Here is a 9,608-nt window from a genome sequence, read left to right as displayed (position 1 = left end):
TCTTTCACTTGATTAATTAGTTTTCTGAATTGGTTGCTCTGATAACCGATGGAGTTAGCTTAGCCAAACGAGTGAATCCATGTCCGTTTTATTTTTTTAAAAATAAATTGAATGTTAAAGCATATCCTTGGCTTATATATCTATTATTGAAATTGGACCCAAAGCTCGAGTCCACCACAGAATTCGACTCAAAGAAAGCACAATTTTGCCAACTGGAGTGAGGGAATCTCACCCTATACACGTTCCAACCACACCCCTTCATCCAACCATCTTCATACCAAAATCTCTTACACAATTTTCACATTCTTGAAGCCTCAGTTCCATCAAACTGTTCGGAAATTTCTGCAGAAATGGCCACCATGAACTCCAACATTCTGGCCTGCAACTTTGCCATTTCAGGGCCGGAGATCAACTCCAAGATCAATTTGTCTCCCTGCTTGGCCACCCCGGCTCGAAAAATGCCCGTGATCAAAGCCCAACAGGTTGACAGTAGTGACTCAGGTCGAAGAGCTGCCCTTCTTGGCCTAGGCGCCGCCATTTTCACCGCTGCTGTCTCCACTTGCTCCGCCAATGCAGGCGTAATCGATGATTATTTGGAGAAGAGCAAGGCCAACAAGGTTAGTTTACAGCTACAACACTCATAGTAGAAACTTATCCCAATGGAATTTTATGGGATGTTTTAACAAGGGGCAGGTGCAAATCGAGAGGTGGCTAATTTAGTGAATGTTATGCATGTAAACTTTGGTCATAGGAACTGAACGACAAGAAGAGACTGGCAACTAGCGGGGCGAACTTTGCTCGAGCGCACACAGTTCAGTTTGGAACATGCAAGTTCCCGGAGAACTTCACTGGCTGCCAAGATCTTGCCAAGCAAAAGGTTTGTCTGATTTGAAAATGGATCACTATCTACAAATCAAAATAGTAGATGTGAAGCAGTAATTTACTTGATTTATTTGATGCAGAAAGTGCCATTTCTTAGTGATGATTTGGAGTTGGAATGTGAAGGGAAAGACAAATACAAGTGTGGTTCCAATGTGTTCTGGAAATGGTGATCAGATGTTAATATGACTGGAGTATATATACTTTTTCCTGCATAATGTTCTTCTTGTGAATTCAAGAAATTCTACTCTTGATTCATTAACTTTAATTTCATGTTGTAATCTTTTGCTCTCTCTTTCCTTTGGTACTTGTTGATAAGGTAATAATAAGTTTCATTCCGGTACCTCAAACTCGCCTTCTGTGGGGAAATACAAATTTCATTGATGCTTGCACTTTTCCATATGCTTAGTAATTTGGTAAGTGGCATAATTAATTTTAGTGATATAAATTCAATAAAGAAACACTGATGATATTGACACATTAAGATTATTTTTCTAAAAAATAAAATAATTAAATCATCAGAATTTTGAAAGAGGTCGTGTAACAAGCCTACGCATAAAAACACATGTATATATGTACACACATGACATAAACATACCTAATTAGTAGGAGTGTTGCTAAAGTTAAAGGGATTTGAATATTGATCATATATGACACATTTGTCAATTTATACGATCAATTGCCATAATCAAGACGAAGGAGATATTTTTCCTTCGTCTAATGGAATGTGGTGGCAAAGAAAACTGCCGTATATGGTAGTTTTTGGCAGTATTAAGTGCTAAAAATACGAGAAGAAATATTCTCTAATATTTTTGTATACTAATTTGTGTACTACAGAAAAAAATTTAGCACATATATTGATCATGAAAATGTAAAAAAAGTTTTACTCATTAATTAAGAAAATTCAAATGACACATAGAATGTTGTAGATGTTGAAAAATTATTTAAAAATGTGCTAAATATTTGTGTTGAAAATGTGAATGTTGAATGTTGAAAATTAGGTAAAATTAGGTGTTGAATATTGAAAATCAGTGTGTGATGATGTAGGTAATGATGTATTTTATTTTTAGATTATTTGTAAAAATTTTCTATAAATAGATCTCTCATTTGTGAAGAAAATCACAATTGAGTTGAGAGAAAAATATTATAAAGTGTGTAGTGTGATAATTTTGAGAGTTTGAGATTTTTACTTTTTTACCGTAAATTTTTACTTTTTCACAACAGTAGAATATTTTTCCTTAAAAATTCAAAGTGAATATTCTCACTTTGAATGAATTATATAACTTATATCAATATTGACCTATTCTTCCCACCCTTAGATATTTTCTCGCTTTCAACATATGGAAAAACTTTTTCTGTTTGTTTAAAAATGGCAATCACAAGTGATTTCAGGTTCTGGGAAGAAAGAGCACCGATTCATCGACAAAGTTCCGGCTATTCGAGTGGCGATTATGTCGAATTTCGGGTTCAAAATCACCATGATCAAGATCAATTCAGTGCCATCAATTCTCCACCATTATGGACAAAAGTTCCCAAGAATATTTCAACTCTTGAAGCTAAATCTCCATTGCTGCCTCACGACCACCACTACAGCAGCTGTTTATCGCCGACTTCCCGTTTGCGAGCAATCTTGGATGGTAAACGAGAGCTCATGGAGATGATCAAAGACTTGCCAGAATCGTCCTTCGAGCTCTCGTTGAAAGATATCGTTGAATATCATGGAGAAGTGAAGGAAGTGGTATTGGTAGAGGAGAAGGGAACAGATCATTATAAAATCGGAAAAAGAATCATCCAACGGAATGATAATAAGAAGAGGAACAAAAGCAGTAAAATTCACAGAGCCTAGAGCATGGAGAGTGGGGTTTTCTTGCTGAAAATGTTCTTGCCTGCATCTTTGACCAGTTTCAAGAAGAGATCAGATTCAAGAAAATGGTCCATCAATAATGGTCCGCAGCCGGCTCCCGAGGGATCTGAGAAATCACAAATTAGTACAAAATGGTGTAAGATTAAGTTTATATTCATACGAGATTACAAGAACAGAAGAAATATCCGCAGAAACTCTAGTGAGATGGGTTGCTTTAAAGATAGGTTTGTAGTCGCTTGCTTTCATCTCACAGTGTGTAAAAAATTCCTTCAACATCAACTGAGGTTGCTAGGATTGAGCAGCAGAAAATCGATTCCATTTAGTACTTAGACGGTGCTTTCAACCTCTAAGCACCAGTAATTTTCCGGCTTCCATGCGTAAATTTTATATATGAAAGCTGAAAAATCACTTTTTATTAGTGGTTGCTGACACTCTTCGACTTGACCTCAATCATAATCCGGTGAGCCGAGCTAGTCGGATCGGAAAGAGCTCAGCCTCAGCCCACTTGCCCCAACAAAATTGGTCTTCACATATAAACTGGGCTTGAGTTTACTCAGCCCAATGTATTAAGTATTCTGAAGACCAAGAAAGAACACATTTTCAATCATTCAAATGAAATCTTCTTTTCATATTGATTAGTGGTAACATGTGATTTATTTATCTTGGAACAATCCAAACTCAAACCCGAAAGTACACTGAACAAAACTCTCATTGTACTGCAGATTGGTTGATGGTACCGACATGCCTTGCCAATGGTCGTTGTGCATTCATATGAAACGCAGATCAAGCGGCAAAGAGTCTATCTATTCTGAATCAAATTTTGCTTCTCTTTTATCATGTTAACCATGTATATGGTTCTACGTAACATTATTTTATTTTTCATAGACATTGTTATTCGAATACAATTAAAGAAAAAAAGCTAAAATTCATGTCAAAGTATATGATATATGGATAAATAAAAAATATCATTCGAATTAACTTGTATTATAGAGCTAGTAGGTGATATAAGGAGTGTCATTTAATATATATTATTAATTGATAAATATGCTTATATATTAAATCTAATATTAATTTAATTTTTATTGATATTGATTATATTTGAACTTTCTTTAATTTTACTATATTTGTTAGAGCATGTACAATGAACGAGGAAGCAACACAATGAAGCGCGTGCTTCTTCCCCCACTAGTTTCCTCGGTCTTTGGACGGCACGATGTTTCCGCATGCGGTCAAGCGGGTGGGCCTCGCATGAATACCTTTATGTGGAAATGTGGTGAGCATTTTTTTTATTAAAAAACAATAGACCTTATTTTTCTGGCCATTGCAAATCGAACGGTCAGAAAAATATGACTGTTATTAAATTTTACTAAATTTAACACAATAATTTTAATTAAAAAAATATCCAAAAAATAATTAAAATTTTTTATTATAATTATATGTTTTTTTTTGTATTTTTTTATTAGCTTCAAAAGAATTTGTTCGGACATATTTGGAGTTTATATGTGAATACACAATAAAATTTGGATTTTTTTTAATCATGTATAATTTTTGTATTTTTTTAATTGTGTATAATTTTTAATTGTTTTCTAAAATTTAACTATATGTAGTTGTATTTTTTTAATTATGTATGCTTTTAATTTAATTTTTAAAAAAATACAAAATTATTTAATAAAATAAAAAATTTAAACTTCAACGTCACCGATAGAAGAACATGTTGGATTATTACATTATATTTAGAAGAAGGTTACAAATATTTGAACAAAAATTAGTACATTATTGCGGATTTGCCGCAGTTGTTAATCTTAAAAACAACCTGGAAAATGGATTATTTGACGGAGAAATAGAAATTGAGCACGTTCGTACATCTTTCTCGGCCAGAAAAGTTGAGTGTCCCCAGAACTTCAACTCGAATTGAGCTGAATCACCACGTTTTCTGTATCTCGAAACTATTGAATTTTCCGGTGAACCCCATTAAGCTCTAGGTGCTGCAACTTTAGTATTAAATGTTTACTATTTATTTGTATCCCGGATATGCTGTAATTTTTGATGTGGTATAATTATTCTCTTTGACTTTGATTTTAGTCGTGGGTGTTTTTCTTGAGTTTGTTGGGAGATATTCGTGGATGGGTTTGTGTAAAAATGAGTAGTTTGCTATTGCTGAGAAGAAATTGTGGGAGTAATTGCAGTCAAAGTTGGACAATTCATGGGACTTACCAGATCTTCTTGATAGGTGGTCCAATGTTAAAAAATTGTAATATAGTAAGATTTACGGCCGAATTGGTTCCTTTTGTTTATGCATTAGATTTTATGATGCATTCAGCTGGATTTGAGGGCTTATTGTCCTTTTGAGAGTGTAATAACTGGTATTAGACAGAACTCTGGGGAAACATCTCTGAAAGTCCTTTGGGCCGCTTACTGGAGCGGCACCACTATTTCTGTATTGTGGGGGGAAATTGTGTCTTCTGTCTTGCTGTAATGAGGCTGTAGCATTATGAATGTTAAGATACGGCTGGCTACTTGGGATGGCATTCATGCTCATACACATGTAAGGTTGAAGCCAATGGAAATGATAATAAAACAAGAAAGAGCAAGAGCTTGCATCAGCTAGTATGTGGAAGGAGGATACAAATTTTAACTTTTGATTCATGTGGAACATGATGTATTATCAAAATTGTGCAACATTGTGGCAAATATATAGGTTAGGAAGTTTATGGTGGCTTAGAGTTGAGACTTGATTTTAACTTGTTTCACATGAAGCCAACATGACATTATTTTCCTCAATGTTCTCTTTACTTTCTCATTTTAGGTAGAGTTCCCCAGCACTCTTGATTTGTTTGTTTTCTTGGAAAGTGAATGTAAAAACTACCTATTTGCATTGGCATTCATCAGATTTCCTAATGAAGTTTCGCCTTACCAAGTTTTTGTATATATGTTCAACAATGTCCTCAGATTCTTTCTTTGTGGAAAATATTCTATAATCACCCTGCTTGGAAACTGTTACTCTTCTTTGAATCAAACGAATTGTATATGGGTCATTTCAGCTATTTGAAATACTGGTGCCACACAGCACATTTCATGCACTTTCAATTTTGAAGTCCTCAAAATTGTTTATTCAATCCAATTTTTTTAGTTACTCCCTCTGTTTTTTCGTATTGAACTTACCATCCTTTTTTTTGTATGCCCCTAGATAATTATCTGCTTTCTGATATCAAATTACTTCTGAATTTCCTTTTACCCTGCTCAGCTTTAATTTTGAGGGTATGAAAGTTAGTGTACCCAAACTTTTCACTTTCAAGTCAAAATAACATATCAATTAACGATGGAAATGTTTTTGTTATGTTTTTGCTTGTTGGGATAAACTTTGTTAGTTATAGAAGTAGATGATTATTTTTTATGCACTTGTTGTCAAGGTGCAATATTTTGTTTCTCTAAAGATCAATGCAATGTTTTAGTTTTAATTTTTATGATTTGGGAAAATATTTCGAGAGATGGGTTTGGGAGACTAAAAAGCGTAAACCATGTAAAATTTGTTTAGCACATATTATTGAATTGTATTATGTTTGAATTGATATTTGTGTGGATGATATAGGGTGAGACTTTTTATATTTTAACATATAGTATTTCTTTGCTCAGTTTTATAAAATAATATAGTATTTTGGAGAATTGATGAAATCTTGAATTAATGGAATAATTATGCTAGCAAGTGTAGAAATTGACAATATATCTCTGTAAAAAATTGAAAATGAGGCACTGATATTTGATTTTATGGGGAATGAGAAATAGGTTTGGGGAACTATAAATAACTATTGCGCAGACTTTTCTCATTTTGTTTTGAGACATCTCTGAGCACAGATCACATGTCTCAAGCGGATTTTTAAAATTGTCTATGCAGACCTATTCTGTTATCAAGTTGAAGATAACTGCATCTGATGGGCAACAATGAATCATCACCTGATGAATCCTATGAAAGTAATCTGGATCAGCCAAATTCAGATGTGGGATACACAGTTAGTACCCGTAATCGACCTCAATCTCCAGAACATGCCAGAAGCTCAACACAGACTAGTAATCAGAATCTTCCTCCAGCACATACAGGAGCTCCAGTAAATTTTAATAATAAAAAGAATCGGCACACTGCATATATAGCAGATAATTACGACTCTTTGCAAGAGGTGCACATTTGCTTCAATTGTCATATTATTAAATTTATCTCAACTATGGTAAATAACAACGATAGTAAGAATCTTGTATATGTTTTGAAAAAATGAGTTTTTTGAAAATGTATTGGAAAAATAAATGTATGTTTTCTTTTGTTCTTACGAATAATCAGCATTATAGAAATCATATTGTGTAAGTTTTTGTAATATATGACATACGAAATTTAAAACAAACGAATACCCTCTGTTTTTACTGTTTTGAACTTTACAGCAACTTTTCATGACTGTACTTCCCCATTTTTTCTTGTTCATGGGCCAAGAAGTATGCTAAAAATGACCACAGTTGTGAAATGCATAATTAAGATGTGCTAATTATGTTTCCAGGTTATCGATGTATCGAGAGAAGCTGGCTTGGAATCATAAAATTTAATTCTTGGTATTGATTTTACGAAGAGCAATGAGTGGACAGGTTACAAACAACTTTTCTTTCTTATTTAATTTTGTGGGTAGGTGGGATCTGATTTGTTTTGAGGAGCATCTAACTTGAGAAGATTGTAGGAAAGCATTCTTTTAACAGGAGAAGCCTCCATGCAATTGGAGACACACACAACCAGAACAAGCCATTTCAATCATTGGGCGAACCTTATCCCCCTTTGATGAAGACAATTTGATACCTCGTTTTTGATTTGGTGGTGGTCAGTGTTAATTTCTCAAATGTAATAATATTTTATGAGCTCTATCAAAAGCTTGCTCTTTTTTATATATAAAAAATAGCAGCAACAACCCATGATCAATGTGTCTTCAGCTTTTATCCAGATCATCGATGATTAATGGATTTGAAGAAGCACTTGTACCACATAAAGAAATTCTTCCTTTTTTGAATTTATCGGGTAATGATAATAAATTTTTCTTGATAGTTGTGCTTTTTGCTTGATATTTCGTTTGTTGGTTTACCTGGGACTGTGGCGTGATTTTCCTGCCTCATGATCTGGTAATGAAGTTACTTATAACTGCATTTTTTCTGTTGGAGGATTTGTGGTTTATCGCATGTCTGTCTTCCATTTTTGGGACGTAACATGATTGTAGAGACTTGATAAAAAATTTAGACACACTGCTATTCTAGGTTATATTTCTCAAGTATAAGAAATCGTTGTTGGCCAAACTTTTTCATTTTATGATGTGGCATTTGTGAGTTAAGTTTATCCGTGCATGCAGAATGCAGCATGAGGCAGAGTTTGACAATTAGAAGAAGAAACTTCAATGAGAGTGGAGGACGAAATTCGTGAAAGGGTCGAGGGGAAATTGGGTTCTAAAGAAGTCGGGTTAGAAATTGAAAGGCGAATTGAAGAAGGTCGAAAGAAGCTCTTTGATGATGCTAAAGCTCAACTTGAAAGAGAAAAGGAAGCAGCTCTTGCTGAGGCAAGGCAGAAAGAAGTAAGGTCCTTGAGTCCGGCTTATGAATAAATTTTTTTCTTTTTTAAAAATAAATTCATTTTTAACTAGTGACGTGAATTATGATTTCATTTAACGTGGTAGGTACAATATTGCATAAGGTTTGTTCTTTGAAAGCTTTTTTGTGGTACTGGATCTATGATTTAATGTTTGGACTAACCAGCATTAGCCTGTACAAAATTATGGTTCTATAGAGGATGCAGTTCCACGAATTATATGCCTTTCTACTCATTCTGGTCTACCGATCAGTTATTTTTGCAATGTTAATTGTTACCAATGTCGTGCAACATTATCGTGACCTCTACTTTGTTAAAATTTGAAGATTTTAATTTACAATTCCCATTTTATTATCATATTCATCTTCAACGTCAATGCATCAAAGTGTGTGACGTAAATTGTCGTGAGCATATTCACTGCACTACATTTATGCTAGTATTGTAATTCAATAATCATCTATTCTACATGAAGTGATCCACAAAATAAGTACGAGTCCCCTATTCTTAATTGACGTGGTGTTTTTATGCCAACTGGAACAAGCTCGGAAGGAGAGGGAAGAGCTTGATAAGATGCTGGAAGAGAATCGTAGAAGAGGCTCAAACGAGGGATGCTCTGGAACTGCAGCAAAAAGAGGAAGAAAGACTGAGGGAGTTGGAGTTGATTCAAAGACAAAAGGAAGAGGCTGCTCGAAGGCGGAAGATTGAAGAGGAGGAAGAACATTTGAACCAGACTACATTATTGGGTAAGAACAAGTCTCGAGCAAACTGATAGGTCTATAAACTGGAATATTGTAACATTTCTAGTGTAAGACTATGCAGGTTTTTAGTTTCGTAGTTTTTTCGAGACAAGCTTAGATGTTAGAACTTTGAGACTCATTGCAAGGGATTGGTTTAAGGTTCAAGCAAAAGGAAGTTCCTTGCACGTACTTAGGACGGATGTGCTAAGGCTAGTCACTCTACATAAACAATGTCGAATCTTTCGCCTTTCGCTGGACCCACATTTTACCTGACAGCATAATCCCGTAGACTAGAAATTACAAGTCTTGCAGCAACTGCTGTCTTTTTTTTCTCTTGCCTACATGTGTAAAAAAATTATTCCAAGGAAACTCAAAACGACATCCTCTAAAAAGAAGCCTTTGAGGGGTTAACTTGGAATAAAAATATTTTTGTCATGCATCAATCTGATCATGATAGAAATGTATGACTGTATTTTTGAAAAGTAATCTAATTTTTAGGATCGAGACTTTATATAATTAAAAA

The 9,608-nt window shown here is 34.3% G+C and overlaps 2 protein-coding genes across 3 annotated transcripts; both read left to right on the top strand.

Annotated features, from left to right (window-relative positions):
• Positions 1–269: 269 nt before the first annotated feature.
• On the top strand, positions 270–1,222 carry LOC140970927 (photosystem I reaction center subunit N, chloroplastic-like). The gene is made up of 3 exons (XM_073432923.1): positions 270–617; positions 752–877; positions 963–1,222. The coding sequence occupies exons 1-3, from the start codon at positions 351–353 to the stop codon at positions 1,050–1,052; spliced, it is 483 nt and encodes a 160-aa protein (XP_073289024.1). The 5' UTR covers positions 270–350; the 3' UTR covers positions 1,053–1,222.
• Positions 1,223–4,496: 3,274 nt separating this feature from the next.
• Positions 4,497–9,384, top strand: LOC140970914 (uncharacterized). Of its 2 annotated transcripts, none has more exons than XM_073432901.1 (6): positions 4,497–4,725; positions 6,636–6,915; positions 7,285–7,369; positions 7,459–7,790; positions 8,116–8,334; positions 8,890–9,384. In XM_073432901.1, the coding sequence occupies exons 5-6, from the start codon at positions 8,161–8,163 to the stop codon at positions 9,115–9,117; spliced, it is 402 nt and encodes a 133-aa protein (XP_073289002.1). In that variant the 5' UTR covers positions 4,497–4,725; positions 6,636–6,915; positions 7,285–7,369; positions 7,459–7,790; positions 8,116–8,160; the 3' UTR covers positions 9,118–9,384. The 2 variants fall into 2 exon arrangements, with proteins under 2 accessions (XP_073289002.1, XP_073289001.1); XM_073432900.1 differs by having other exon boundaries at positions 7,285–7,595; positions 7,678–7,790.
• The last annotated feature ends 224 nt before the right edge of the window (positions 9,385–9,608 follow it).

The sequence above is a fragment of the Primulina huaijiensis genome, chromosome 2 (genome assembly GCF_012295235.1).
Source record: "Primulina huaijiensis isolate GDHJ02 chromosome 2, ASM1229523v2, whole genome shotgun sequence".
Lineage (NCBI taxonomy): Eukaryota > Viridiplantae > Streptophyta > Magnoliopsida > Lamiales > Gesneriaceae > Primulina > Primulina huaijiensis.
The sequence above is the reverse complement of the archived record's forward strand: the minus strand, read 5'-3'. Positions and strand labels throughout refer to the sequence as shown.